This window comes from Nothoprocta perdicaria, unplaced genomic scaffold (genome assembly GCF_003342845.1).
Source record: "Nothoprocta perdicaria isolate Ctin4 unplaced genomic scaffold, notPer1 scaffold_311, whole genome shotgun sequence".
NCBI classification, from domain to species: Eukaryota; Metazoa; Chordata; class Aves; order Tinamiformes; family Tinamidae; genus Nothoprocta; species Nothoprocta perdicaria.
The window spans coordinates 630,281-645,700 of record NW_020455546.1 but is presented as its reverse complement, the minus strand read 5'-3'; the positions used below and the strand labels follow the sequence as shown (position 1 = coordinate 645,700).

Below are 15,420 nucleotides of genomic sequence, written 5' to 3'. Positions count from 1 at the left end.
GTGAAAACTCCCAAACTGGCGAGTGGGAAGGCAAAAAGACCTAAGAGCTGCATACACAAGTGGTAAAGGGGATTGAACTAATGGGTGCCTTRATGTTTGYGCAAAGAAATATATGTAAGTTAAACTAATGGGTTCCTTGATGTTTGTGCAAAGAAATATATGTAAGTTATGCCTTAATTCGCATTTGATTTGCTGTAACTATAAACAGACAGATGTGTAAACATTAGTGCAGCTGTTTCCTGGACAGCGGGAGGAAGGAGTTCTTGTGGTTTTTTATAAAGGTAGTTTGGTGTCTGATCTAGGAAGGAATCACTCAGAAAACTTTGGAGTTTAATSAATATAAGCTGCTCCAGTGAAGTAAGTGTAGGATTTTTAGGTGCACATAGGATGATATTTTGGTGGTGTGGGGAAAACGAAATGCTAATGTCAGTATTTATTGGAAGGCATTTTTTTCCACATAGAAAACTTATTAATCCAATAAAAAGTTTGCAAGAAACTACTTTTAACTTTTGCTACTTGCTCCTTTTGTAATGCAATTTGTCCGGAAGAATGGATTCTGTAAAATCATGCTGATAAGCTTTACTTCTGATTTCTCATTTGGGACTTTGTGCAAATTATTAGTAAYTGTCTTGCTGAAATTCGCTGCTGTGTAAAGTTTTGGTTACGGGGTGTGGTCAATGTTGTGCGTTACCTTCTTGGTGAAGAGAAAAGTTTATTGCCAAATCCCAGCATTATGTAAATCATCTATTAATCTTTGAACATAACTTTAAATAGATTTTTCTGGGAGATTTGGCATAGATTGAATTCATTTTTTTTTTTCCCAATAAAATAGGGCCTAGATAGGCTTGGCTACTGAACAGATACGTGGCTGGTGAACAGGGAAAGGGAGGAAGGAGTTTTGTCAGCTCTTAGGTGATTAAGACTTGCCTTTTAAAGAGGAATGGTTATAAGGGTCAGGGCTTTTCACTACCTTCCTCCCCTGCCTTTTATTTTTTTCAGAAGACCAAGGAGGGTGAGTTAGATAAATGTAGATGGGAAGGGTAAGACTCTGGACTCGGGTACACTTGTAATGCTCCAAAGAAGTGCTTAGCCAGCCCATTAGGAAGTTACCCGTGTGCAGGTCCCTGGTGGCTCTGCAGGCTGCTGGGGTTCACTAGCTGGGAACCGGTTTTGCAGCCAATGCAAGAAATACACATCTGTGCAATTCTACTATCAGATAAACTGGGAGAAGGCTGTAAACCAAGAAGAATTTGGAGCTCTAAGAAAGCTGGTGTTTAACATGACGTGCCTAGGCCAGTGACAGCTGGGCTATGAAGATTCAGGTCTGTGATGGAAGGGCAGACGCCCAGGAAACGTGCCAAAGAGGCTGGGAATGTTGGACAGCATTAGGGCTGAGTCAGACCAAGGAAAACAGGGAGATCCTGTCTCTACGTGCTGGCCTCCAAACATGGAAGTCTGCTAGATGCTCTGTCTCCCAGATCTAACAGCTTGTTGGCTTTGCAAAGCAAGTAGCAGAGCAAGTGGCTCTGCAAGTTATTTTACTAATAGTTTCCTGCTGAAAGGATGCATTAGAGGTTCAGTTGCTTACTGCTGTGGCAGTTGCAGGAGGTAACTGTGAAATAGTGACCCACTATGTTAGATTGTAGAATAAGTTGGCTAGTATGTAGGCATAGAAATGAGAAGGGATCTCTTTTCTTCAGCAGAAGAACGCGGGAACTTCGTAGTGTTGGAAAATGAATGGAAGTGGTTCAAAAGGCAGCTTTATATATATATTTATATATACATATATATATACATACACACATGAAYGCATATCTAATACTGTATGCTGAGGATGTCCTGCTTGAGTCTGAAAAAYTGTGTTGCCTGTCCCTTCCATGGAGTACATAGTGTCCAAAAGGGGTTGAGCATTTCTTTCCTTAGCCACTCTTCTGCATTGGCTGCCCTGCAGATCTTGTTCTTTTTTGTTTTTTTCTTTCCTCTGTGGTTGAACGTGTTAGATGGCTGACGTACCTTAATGAAAGGACCTAAATGCGCCACATGCAAAACCACCCTGATTTCTTTGATTGCAGGGACCTTTTGGCCAGCTTGCAGTAAGGACTTGTGTTTAGAAGAGAACCTTTGGGCTCCTCCGTACCTCCCTCCCCTCAAAGGGATGGCAGCCCCAGGACAGCAGGCATTCATCCTGCCGCCAAGAGACTTCAAAGGAGGTAAGCGCCTCAGAAACGCTCCCCAGACAGCCTGCTTCTCATCCATCCTGCCCCCCGTGCGGTGATATTCTTCAGCAGAGCCCCTTCCTCAAGGGTTCTGCTCGTCCCTCCTTCGTGGACGTCTTTTGAGAAGGCCCTGAGGCCTCCTCAGCTCGTTGCAGTGCCACCAGTGCKTAGGGCACAGGCGCTGCTGCTCTAGCCCGTGCCCGTTTGCTAACAACGTGCCCGCAGCGTAAGGGAGGAAGGCTCTTTCTTCCTGGGTTTATCCTTGGACACGTGCTCCTCTGCTCTCCTTGTTTTTTATGTTTCACAGTCAAAACTTGTGCTTTTCTGACTCTGTGATCCTTAGGAATAAAGTTAGGGAAAAGACTCTGCTTGCTCTCCATAATCTTAAAGACTTTTTGTATGGATTGCTGAATAATTTGTTAATATGTAGGTATTTTCTGCCTAATTCTTTGTATGTGTTTAGATTTCTAGAAAGCATTGTCTCATAAAGATGCTACAGAAACAAAAGACTGCATTTTGTTCTGCTGGAAGGAAATATTTCCTTCAGGAATTGTGTTAATTTTTTCTTGTCAGATGCTACCTAGGTGTAGTAAAGCTGTTTATATCTTCTAAATATCCATGGAATATTTTGTTTTTGTTAATGGAAAACTCAGTTTAAAAGAAACAGATGTACCAAGTGTACCAAGACGTTAAAAATTCAGGCACAGAGATCCCGCACCAGCCTTTTTAGCCCTTTTAATTTTTTTTTTTTCTCCTTTCAGGCAGATAACTCATAGCAATACTTAGCTCTGTTTTTCTTGTTCTTATTCCAGCATTTTGTGAATTGCACTAAAAGAAGGACTAGAAACAAGGTGATTTTTTTWAATTTTATTGTGAGAATATTTGGGAGTAGAGTAGGCTCATTAATGAGTCTGTTTGCTGAGCAACTTTCTGTTAGGGATGAGGATTTGGAGAGCATATTGGGCGCTCAGAACATTTAAGCTATCTCTCTTACTAATTCCTGTGGTCACAAGTACCCCATTAACAACTTCTGTGCCACCAAAAAAAAAAAAAAAAAAAAGCAGAAAAAAGCATATTATTTATTAGTTCAACATTTTTTTCCTAACTTAAAAAATCTTTCTAGCTATGTCAAGTATGTTTAATAATGACCATCTAACTAACTTTCTTATCGGGCTCTACCATATAATTATAAAAGATCTGTAGGTTGAATCCTGAATAAATTAAGGTAGTCAGGAGGAAGCTTGTCCTATAAACATGACACCTAGTTCTTTTCCAAAGCTATGTGACTGTAGGTTTACCTGTAGATATTTTCAACAACTTACAGACCTTCCTGATTTCATTAAAAAAAAAGTCCTTACCATGTTGATCAATTAAATTAACTTGTTTTTTTGCTTGTCTGTTTTCAGTAGTTTTTTTTAATGTAATGTTGAGACTTCTGTTATTGTTGTCAGCTCACATAATTTCATTAGAAAAAATTATTTTTTATCTTGCTTCTAAATTTCATTGGTATTGCTCAAGTATAAAATTAAGATTTTTTTAAAAATCTTTTCTTAGTGTGTAAACTTTCAAAGAGATACTTTATCTATGGCCCTTTCTCCATTTTTCACAAAACCTAAGCRAATACTCAAGTTCAAAGATGGAAATGTTCACAGAACTGCAAATCTCTTTCAGGGAGTTGTTCTTACCTCTACAAGGTGTTATTGGATGTGCCAAACAAGCAGGAGCAGCCTGATGAAGCTCATTGCCAGGTTCTCTCTGTTTCCATAAGACAAGCTAAAGAGTAGTCTAAAAAGTCTAAAAAGTCTAAAAAGAAACAGACTAGTTTCTTTTTAGTAAGAGGTTGTCCTCTTCAGTGAGCAGGTGAGGAGGAAATTGATGCTCTTTATTTGCTTCAGTTGAGCTGCTTTCTTGTATCAGTAAGAGGCTTTAAAAATAAGTTTATACATACTTTTCTTTAGAATTTCTTTAGAATTTAAAGCCTGCTTACTAGTCTTTAATGAAATATCTGTCATAAACATACTTTTTTTGTACATAATGAAATATATGTCATAAACATACATAAGCATACAGCCAGAGTGCTGGCTGTATGTGGGAAGTGTTATTTGGAGGCTCTGGGATTCTTGAAATACTTGGAGAATTCCTTTTGATGGTAAATCTAGTTACTGCTATGTAAATTTTTCCTGGAGGGAACTTTTCAAAGTAGCATTCTTTCTCTTTGAAGCCTTTCAAAATGATAGTAAAATTCATTTTCTTGGTTTAAGAAGCAAATCAGTCTGAACTGTGGTCTTTAATAGTCTGCTAGATGTTCTGCTTTGACAGCTAATTTTTTGCTTGTACTTTCTCGATGAATAGATAATCTGTATTTCTTAACAGCTGCTTTTGGTCTTTTTATACCTCAAAAATTCCACAGCAGGATATTAATTTCCAGGGTTAAAATTAGCTTATTTATTATAGCTGTTGATGTTTCAGTTATTCCTCACCTTTCTAGGAACCCTGGAACTTGAAGATCCCAACCTTGGATCCCAAACATGGATCATCAATTGCAGCCAGGAGGAGGAAGGAGGACTTCTCTGTGGTGGCTAAGGCAACCTGGGTGCCTATAGCTTTGAGCTTTCTTTAAAGAGTTTCTCTTGTTCTTTAAAGCCAACAGTTCTCTTTCCAGGCCATCTGCCCTTCACAAAAACTTCCCATAGGGTTTCTTTTTAAAATAAATCTGTAAGGATATTTACAGTTAGCTTCCCTCCTTATAAGCTGATACACCAGCCCATACAAGTTTATATTGTAGTAGGAGGTGGAAACAGATGAAAACACATTAGCAAGATGAATAGCTTGTCAAAAAAATTTGCAGTGACACATTATCCAAATGATGGAGCTTAATATGTCCTCCTAGAATGGTCTGGAATGACAGGAGCATTCTTCATTTTCTGTAATAAGGCTGAAGAACTTCTTGTTGGTCAAGTATGCAAAAAAAAAATAGTAGTCCTTACTGTGATAGTATTTAAAAGCAAAATGCTGCTTTATCATTTACAAGCAGAAAGCTCTTCTTTCTTAGAAGGGTAGTGTGATTTGGCACTGAAAGCTTTTTGTCTGGTTAATCTTCTGTGAAGACCATTCTAAAAGCTTACAAAAACATAAAAGCTTATAAAAACATAGCTGTTCTTTGTGTGACAGCTGCTCGTGGGAGCTAGATATGGAGCAGTAGAATCAGTCTGCCCATTTGTAATGCGAAGAGTTTGATTATTTAGAACTTATRTGAATAAAGCTGTTGCTCAAACTTGGGAGAAACCACAATAGGAATAACTTACTGTGCAATTTTATCCTGTCCCATCCCTTTAATCTATCCACAGTTATTAAATGACATTGAGTGGCATCTGGGTAGGCTATTTGCAGTTCCTAGGGCATTGCCCAAGGATGGTGGAGTGGAAAGTATGGCACGAAAGCGGGGGGTGGCATGTGGTTTATTTTGCACTTTTTACATATGGGAGCCCTGGTTTCAGCTAGGATTAGATTTTTAAATTGCTAACACTATATAGGTGTAATACTTACAACTAGGCAAGAAGTGACAAGATTTGTGGTTGTGAGAAAGATCAGTGTGTAGTCTTGGTTGAAACTGTGCATTTGCTCCATAGACCTATGTCTGCACTGTTCTGCTAATATGAAACTTTGGGTCAGATGGAAGTCTGYTCTCATACTGATCTATGGATCTGGGCGTTGATCAGTCTACCAGCAACTTGGAAGTTCACAGATGCTGCGAGTTTCAAGGATCTAATATCAGTATATCCGGTTAAGGAAGAGTGCTTTTTAATAGTCAAAACCAACAATTTTCTTGTATGTGTCAGAGTCCTTAATATTCTTTTTAAAATAAACTCTTGGGAAAAGACCTTGAAAATATCAGTGTAGTTAGGGAGAATTTGATACTTCCTGGTGCTTGTTGTCAGGTTTGGCAATATTCAGTGTTATTCTGAAATACTTTGGCCTCTGCTAAGGGAAGCAAAATAACCACCAAGACAAGGGCCATTGACAAGGGCCAAGACAAGGGCAAGTGTTTCATTTATGACATCCTACAAAATACAAGTATTTTCTGCCTGATCACTGTATCCTTTATCTGCATGTAAGCTCTTCTATGTGCTGTGTGATCTGATGGTTAATGACAAGGAGCCCAGGGCGAGCAGCCTCGTGTCTCAGCCTGTACAACAGGCCAGCTCTCCCASCCAGTGCAGCTGCCTGTGCCGGGCTCACTGCTGCCCTCAGGAGCTGACTGCACTCCGTGACTGCGAGACAAGGAACAACTCGGCCGTAGGAGTGATCAGGTTCCTCGGGATGTAGTTCTCTTGGATKGACTCTTTCATCCGCTTTTTGGGCCGGCTCTGCCGTTATGTCCTCGTGCCACCTGGTGGCTCCTCAGGACAGCGCGGCCTTCAGACGTGTAATAAAAAAATGTGAGTGTGAAATACAGCGGCCTCCAAGAGCTTTCCTCTGCAAATAGGTTTGCTTAAAGTAAGGGAGGAGCAATTCTTTATCTCCAAATCGGGTCTTTGAAGTCAAGTGTCTAGGAATCGGTGTCCAAATAGTTGAGAACGTTCTGGGTTGGTACTGTGGCTTTGTGATACTTTAGTTTTCTCTACTATTCTGTAGRTCAGTTTAAGCTAGTTCTTACTTTCATTAACAAATACATTATATTATTTCAATTATGTAACTTATAAGTAGCTATTCCTTTTGACTCATGCCTTTTGATGTAAGTTACAGGTTTGTGAAGACAGATTTTCTGTGGGATTTGAGATGGTTGGTCTTCAGAAAAGAGTAACTCTCCCCTTTCAGATTGCAGTGGTGTCCCTTTGCCCAGCTTCAGGGCATCAAAGTGCACCCCCATGTGCCTACAGTGAAAAAGGAAATGTTCCATGTGCTGGTTTATGTTTATAGTGGAGTAATAATGCTAAATTTGAATTGATGCTTCACCATGCCCCCATGTATTTGGTAGATACCTCAGTGATCCCTTGTGGCTGAGGCTTAAAAGAAGAAAACTGCTCTRATTGCACATCTTAAAAGCAGAGCTCCTGATGGGGGCTGGCTCAGTACACAAGTGGGGGTTGATTTTTTTAATTGAAAGTATCGTATGTAAGTGCTCTTTTTGTTTAATCACTAAAGATAATGTAGTACTTCTGGGCTAAAAGAAGAAGGTGCAGTGCTTTGCTGATGCCAAGCTTTGTTGTCAGTAATGCTTTAGTTATCTTATGCTGTTCCCAAGCAGCGTAAAATAAGTGTATATATGGGTTACTGGTTCTAAACATGAACTAAATTTTAACAAATTGCTTCATAGTACTCCCCAAGAAGCATTACTTTGTTATTTAAAATTAGCATACATTGTTTAAGAAGAAAACACGAGGTCAGTAATATCAATTCTAGCAGGGCTTAGTTAGGGTAGCAGTAAGGATCTTTACTTGTATCAGTTTGTATTTGTATCAACTCAAATATTTCACATGAATGATGAAAACTTAATTTGTGTGTGAGAGGGAGAGTGTATTCTTGTGATGGGAGGAGATTTAAGATATGCTTCGCATTTAAGATACACTTAGCTGAATTGAGGGCTGTGTGTATAAAGTCGTCAGCATCACATCACAACATATGAGTGTTGCTTTGCTTCACTTGCAGATACGATACTGTTGGGCAARTGCCCTAATTGCGATTTTGGACTTTACAGATTTTTAGGTGAATTTTAATATGTCTGACTACTAAATTTCCAGAGGCATCAGTGTTTTATTCTGAACTCAGGAATGTGGCCCCAAGCAGTTGGTTGTGAAAGTTTTAGGAGGAAAGACTGAGTAAACTTGATGGGTAATGACATGTTGGTGCTTAAGTCATCATTGAATTCTGTAGGCAGCCAATATTGCCCAACGTACAGAGCACTTCATGCTGYTGTAGAAGAGGTTTAAAAGGTCTTCCTGATGCTTTTTTTTTCTTTTTTGATACTGATTGTGTTGACTGCACTCAGGAACATTTCTACAAGTAAAATGAGTCACTCTGAATAAGTGACTTTTGAAAAGCAATTTTGTTCTGAAACTTAGAGGGACTTTTAATCCAAAAGTCAAATCTGGGGGAACTGTAGCAACAAAATAACTATTTTGTGATTATAAAGTATTTTCTTAAAGCACCRGATAGTTCTTTGACCATCTGTGATACCTGCAGGGGTTAATCAAGAAAGAGCTTTACAAAGGCTGTAATGTAGACTTTCTATGCTGCTTTTTTTCCTGTAAAAGCTGTGTTCTGCTTCTCAAAATATTTTTAACAAGCCTGTGTTTGTCACATAGCCTTAGTTGACTCCTAAAGGACAAGTCTAGTGATAGTCTGGTGTGTGTGTGTGTGTGTGTGTGTTAGTTAGAGTGAGGGATGTGAGGGAACTAAGTCTAAGGTCAAATTAGGGTAAATAGGGTGATGTGTAAAAATGGAGAGTGGAGGGCTGTGTGTTTTTATGCAGATGTACCTACAGCCGTAACAAGGGCTAAAGAAATTACTAAGGGCTACAGTTTTCAAGTTCTTTATGTTGTTTTCAAGAAGTTATGTCCTGTAGCTGCTTGCTCATTCTTACACATGTGCTTGTTGCTCTCCCTCACTCTCTTTTTGGACACCTTTCTAGGAGAGGTTGAGATAGTCTTACTTGCCCTGGCTGTCAGTTACTGCACTTACATTAACTTTTACTTTACAGGTTAAAGTCAATTAATCTTCYTTTTTATTTATATGCTCCTGGCTTTATGAGAGATCCTTATGCTTTTATCCCTGAATTCTTGTGAGTGGGGTATGGAGTTAAAACTAATAAACCATAATGTAATGTGACAATCATAACAAAATTGTATGGTTCATGCAGCAGTTTCACTTGAATATRTGTCTCGTAGATCTATGGCTTGGCTTTAATTCACGTCTCAAGGCTTCTCCYGCAAGAGAAAGGGGGACTCACAGCTTCTCTTCTTCCTGGTCAATCTGATCAATCTGATTTCTGATCAGTCCTGCAAGAAAGTGAAACAATTTGGTGATTTGAACAATCTGCTTTAAATGAAATTTAATCTAGACAGGTGTCAAGCTTATTAAAGGAAATATTTTAAAGAAAATGAAAACAAGACATTTTATATTAATGAGAGGAAGCACATTTTATGTCATTAATACTTRGTATTCTGGATATCTCTATCAGAGTTTATTAATATGTTTATTCTCCATTTGCACTGTGTATCCCTACACAGAAAGGTAAGATGAATKGAGCTTGAATAGGATATTAAGAGCATGCATCAGTTATTGCAGTAATTAACTTCTAGTGCTTGTGCTGTTATACTCTGATAAATGTGATAGAGCTTTCCACTTGTTAAATTCAAATAACAGAATCAACACAACTGTGTTCTCCAGGAAGTTTAACAGCCTATGATAGGTTATATTTAATCCTCATCAAATGGGGCTAAAAATAGTATCATATCTTACTTTCAAAGGTATTTTGGGGGGTACAGCTAAACATTGGTGGTGTTTCAAAAGCATCAATATTTTCTTCAGCAAAAAGGATGAAACGAGGCTTGTTATAACTTTATAATAGAGAGTTGCTGCTTTTTTCCTTAATACTCTTTTGTTGTTGTTGCTTTGTCTTGCAGGATACAAAGCTATGGATAATAATGGAATACCTTGGTGGAGGCTCTGCCCTTGATCTTGTAAGCAAATTTATTTTACTTTAGACTACGTAATTGCTTTCCTCCCTTATTTTGTTATAAAATTACAGAAACTAATGTGTCGTTTGCCTGGTGATGCTGTTTGTTGAAATAATATAAAAAGTTCTCATTTTGCAAGTGTAAAATTGTTACTTGAGGTGAGAAAGCAATGCAATCAGATGGCTAAGAAAGAAAAACTTTTGTTTTAGTTTGGATATTCCTAGGCAAGGAGAAAATAAGGGTTTGTCCTTACTATAAAAATATTATTTTTCCATAAGCCCAAGTCTGATCATTTGTGCAGAAAGAGACAGGAGGGTAATAAATGCTTTATTGGGGTTCCTGCAGCTGGACTGCCATCTTTTAATGCTGACTGATATACTTATGTATAAATATATCTAATGATCTTGTCAGACTTCTTTATACTGCTGTTTTCACATCCTGTAAGGAGGAGTTACATGGCCATGTCATGGCAGTCAGTATTCCTAATAAAGATCTGCTAAAAAGCAAGTTCACTGGTTGTCACAATAAATATATATATATAGATATATATTTTGGCAGGAGAAGGATTAGAAAATATTTGTTTGCATTGGCAAGTTTATTATTATTTGATTACTCTCTTGGCTTTGAAAATATATAGAGGAGAGCACAAGAATCAAATAGATGTCAGGTTTTGTAACAGTTGTATTTTTAGCCCCAAATTTGTTGTCTAGCAATAATCCAAAAAATTTAGTCGCACTTTTAACTTTCGTATTTAAATATTAAGAATATTTTTGAATTTGTGTTACACTGCATGATTTGCTAGTTTAACAGGTACCTGATGGTTCTAAACTTGCCCCTGGTGGCATTACTGACATACTTTACCTATTTCTATATGGAACTGTATGGGAAGCTATAATCCCATGTATAGGTGACATGCTGGCCCAGTATTTTCTGGGTTTTAACATGACTGAATAAACTATTTTTCAATTTTGAATTGTAAATAGAGGTTTTTGGTCCAGGTAAAATTGCTGATTCTCTCACTCATAGTCTGTCTTCACTAATTTGCTGCTGCCTGATGTGGTGCTGGCTGATATCTCACAAAAGAGGTTTTCCTTGATCAGCTCTGCTGGCTCAAGCTGCCTAGGAGGCTCTTAGGTGCCCAGGGTCAGGCAGTATCGTGTGCCTGCCTGTTTGTTGTGCTTCTAAAACAACGTTCCTRTGTTCATACTGTGCCTGCCTATTAGCTGAGTATTTCTTTCCTGAGGATTTTGTGATGTGATTATCCCTGAAATTTTTATCTGAGATATGAATGAAGCATCAGAGGTATTTTAGGTTCAGTGGCACCCTTGTTCTTCTGAAGCTAGCTCAGATGGAGAGAGCTCCAAGTTCCTCTGTCCACACTGTCTCTTCTCATAAGAATTAAGTTGCTCAGAAGCTTTTATTATAACAATCTGCAGATTTATACCTTCAGTGTTTGGGTTTTATGTGGATGTGGGAGGAAACTTTTGTAGTGTTCAATGCTTCTGTTAAGCCAACGTTTGAGCAGTGTTTGGGGCGCTTCAYGCAATCCCATGTAGTAATAGCATGGGAGATTTAGTTGCTTGAAGGGCTTCAGTTTCCTCTGCAGATACTGAGATTTAGATCTGTATACAGCCTGTAGAATTGCGCTTCTTAGTTCAGTACAATATAAATAATTAGATTACAAGATAGATGCTTTAGAAAGGTTGCGCATATATTTAAAGAGATGGTTGGAAAGTCACAACCCAACACTGTGTCTTGCTTTTAAGAGAGATTTTTAAAAGCTTTCCACAAGCTTCTTAAGGTGTTTTAGATAAAGTAAGTATTTTTTGTCTCTTGATCATCAGACATTTAGTATAGACCAAGTGTTTTGGGCTATAGCTCATGTTCTGCAGTTGTAAGCTAGAAGTTTTGAAGCGTGGCATGGGGAGGAAAATTAGTTCCTGAAATAAAAAGAAACTAAATAATAATAAAAAGAAACTAAGGCAGCAGCAGCAAAAAAAAAAAAAGAAACTAAGGCAGCAGCAAAAGTTAGAGGTGGGACTCGCTCCTTAGGCTGCAGACAAGACATAATAAGACAAAATAGATTTACCTCTATTTTTTGGGAGGAAAATAATTACAATACTGAGCTGTTGAATTTAATTCTGCCTCTTGCACCCTCTCACACTATTCAATTAAAAATGGATAAGTTTATATTTGAAAGGCTAGGAGAGAGAAGAACAAACTGTGATAATTTTGGATATCCTTTTTTTCACAGACTTCAATCTTAGAAAACTTTTTATGAACTTTGGGAATTTAATTGACTTATTACAATTGGCCGGTAGGTTAAGAAGTTATTAGTAAGACAGACCAGTAGGACAAATACTACAATTTCATGAGATTAGCATCTGAGTAAGACTAAAGACATTTGAAGTAGAGATTGTGTGTTTTTTTATTTTTTTTTCTTTGCAATTTCATAACCTTCAAGTTTTAAGTGTGTGCCCAAGTGTTTCTAAAGTGTTTCTAAACACGTTTTCCTGTCTCCTAGTTAGAACCTGGCTCGCTTGATGAAATCCAGATTGCCACAATACTGAGAGAAATACTCAAAGGACTTGATTACTTGCATTCAGAAAAGAAAATCCACCGAGATATTAAAGGTAAACCATTTAAAATGGRTATTGTAATAAGTTTTAGAATAGCTCATGCAGTAGAAATGAAGAACCTTGAAGTACCAAAGCTGTTAATTTCAGCTCTTTTCTTTTATTCTAGCTGCTAATGTATTGCTGTCTGAGCAAGGAGAAGTAAAACTAGCAGATTTTGGAGTAGCAGGACAGCTAACAGATACACAAATAAAGAGAAATACCTTTGTAGGAACACCGTTTTGGATGGCACCTGAAGTAATAAAGCGGTCAGCATACGATTCGAAGGTAAGAGACTTTGGGATTTCAAGATGTTAGGCCAAGTGTCTTCCTTTTATTTACTTCATTTTAAAATATTTTTGTTCAAACTCGAATTACACAAGTTGTATGCAGACTCTCTCTCGAATTTGCATGCAGATTTCCTTTTTTTTTTTTTTTTTTCCTCCCAGTGAAGTCTCCATCATGTCTCATGTAGCTGCCACTACTTACCTCTCTTGCTTCCCCTGGCCAGTTCTTGCTACTTACCCCTTACCAGTTCTTGCTGCCATCGTGCTGATGGGTTTTCTCCGAGGGGCTGGAAGTGCTCTCTGAGTGCTGCCTTTACTATGGCTTATCTGCTCCTTTCCTCCATTATTGTGTTGCTCTTCATGCCTCATGCCAACTATTAAATTCTGCATTGCTCCCTCTTTTTGTTTTTTGGATTGATATCTTCATGCTGACTGCTGAAACGATGCAGTCATGCAAAGCTAAACAAAATCCGAGTTATGGCAGAAAACTGATGTGGTTAAAAGAGGATATTTGCAGACATCTAAAATGGCTAGTGATTGTTACAAARCTGGAGCTCTCTTGCTGTTCCAGAAACACTTTTTACCATCTTGGTAGCTGATGGCCTTCCTGATCATGACCTGCACTGTATTGTCAACATAGCTCATGACCTGGTTCTGCAAGAGCTATTATTCCAATGAGTTGATTCCTACTGCAAACATTTTTGGCTATTGCAATGTAATCATACTTGATTCCATGAAAATGATTAATAGCAAAGGTTGAAAYCTAACTTCACAAGGAACATCGTTTCCCTTCTCTTTCTGACCTAAGCTCTGAGTTAYCATTTGTTACAGGCAGACATCTGGTCACTGGGCATAACGGCCATAGAACTTGCCAAAGGAGAGCCACCTCATTCCGAATTGCATCCCATGAAGGCTTTGTTCCTCATCCCTAAGAACAATCCACCAACGTTGGAAGGAAACTTCAGTAAAACTCTCAAAGAATTTGTTGAGGCCTGCTTGAACAAGGACCCAAGCTTTGTGAGTTGCAGCTCTTTGTCATTTCCTTCTAAGAACGTGTCTAGTTTACACAAATTCTCTATGAGAAACTTGTTTACAAGGGGCTTGGAGGGGAAACCWGTGCTATTTATTTGGAGAGATTCTATGGAAAGTTAACACTTGGTAATTTAAGGTTGAAATGATTTTTCCTTTACTGGTAAYGATACTATTTATTTAGCACTCTGCCTTTCACAAATGAGATAGTTAAAGCATTTTAAAATACAAAGGCAGGCTGGAAGAGTTAAGAAAATAGCCCACCAGTAAATAAACTTAATCAGATTTATTTCATACAACCTACGGATATCCTCTCAAGAGATTTAACAGAACAGCTTCAATGTGTTTTGGTTCTTCTCAAGAGGATCTATTTCACTGTGTGTTTTATAAACACATAAACACACTTTGAAAAATCACCTGTTTTATTTAAAAAAAAAAAAAAAGTATTTAAGAGTTCAGGTCATAGGGTTTTATGTGTCCTTTTTTTTTCTTTCTTTCTTTTACACACTTGCAAATATGTGGCGTTAGATTTTTCTTTTTAACTATTATCTTTAGCTTTTTCTTAACTCGAAAATATTTTGGCTGTGGAGGACATTAATATAGAAATTGGTGTAAATGAGAGAGATAATATTTCTTGTTAACCGTGTTTTTTCTCTTGCTAGCAATTTTAATGTCTAGGTCAGTAAAGCCCTGTACAAAAATAAAACTACTGGCAGAAAGCTTTGATAGAGACATCAATTCTAGTATTGTTCTAATAGAGCCATATGGGATGTTTGAAAATTCTGTCCCAAGGGATGCCAGAGGCTGTAGTACACTTGATCATCAAAGGAAATTAAGATGCTGGTTTGGCACTCTTGAAAAGCCTGTATTTTAGTCTCTGTGTAGAAAACATGCCTTTCGGCTTTCCATGAATAGTGCAAGATACTCACTAGCATCTCAACTTTATTGTAGATACCGTTGGATGTATTTTAAGATGCACAGCAGTAAAGCCCACATCTGTGACAGTAGTGCTTTGCTTGCCTTAATCACCTCTTTATAGTGATACAACTAGAAGTCATTTTAACACTTTCAAATGCAATTAAAAAAAATCCTTTCTTTTAAGAGACCGACTGCAAAAGAGCTYTTAAAACACAAGTTCATTTTACGAAACGCCAAGAAAACCTCCTACCTGACTGAGCTGATCGACAGGCACAAGAGGTGGAAGTCGGAGCAAAGTCACGATGACTCCAGCTCTGACGACTCGGACCCGTAAGTGCCTTCTCCTGGCCCACGTGTTGCTTCACCTGCTTGCCTTGCCATTTAGCTGCTGCTTTGCATGTAAACAGGGAGCCTTGGGTAAGCTAAGGAAACCTCAATTTCAATGTTGCAAGACATTGTATGTACAACTTGGTCCCTGAGGATAATTCCCCTGGCCCATTGGTCAGGTCTGGTCTTGAAAGAAACCTTTGTATTAGACCTACATATTGAAATATATTGACAATAAGCTGTGGGTGCTTTCTTCCCTCCCTTCTTCTCTCCCTCCCTTCTTCTCTCCCTCCCTTCTTCTCTCCCTCCCTTCTTCTCTCCCTCCCTTCTTCTCTCCCTCCCTTCTTCT

General features: G+C 38.2%; 1 protein-coding gene across 1 annotated transcript in view; it reads left to right on the top strand.

Moving 5' to 3' along the window:
* The window catches only part of STK24 (serine/threonine kinase 24), a 42,957-nt gene that overhangs the window by 21,758 nt on the left and 5,779 nt on the right, over positions 1-15,420 (top strand). Inside the window, exons 3-7 of the mRNA XM_026042713.1 lie at positions 9,842-9,898; positions 12,420-12,528; positions 12,641-12,798; positions 13,629-13,814; positions 14,929-15,074. Coding sequence (XP_025898498.1) covers positions 9,842-9,898; positions 12,420-12,528; positions 12,641-12,798; positions 13,629-13,814; positions 14,929-15,074 — 656 coding nt within the window. The remainder of the gene's footprint in view (positions 1-9,841; positions 9,899-12,419; positions 12,529-12,640; positions 12,799-13,628; positions 13,815-14,928; positions 15,075-15,420) is intronic.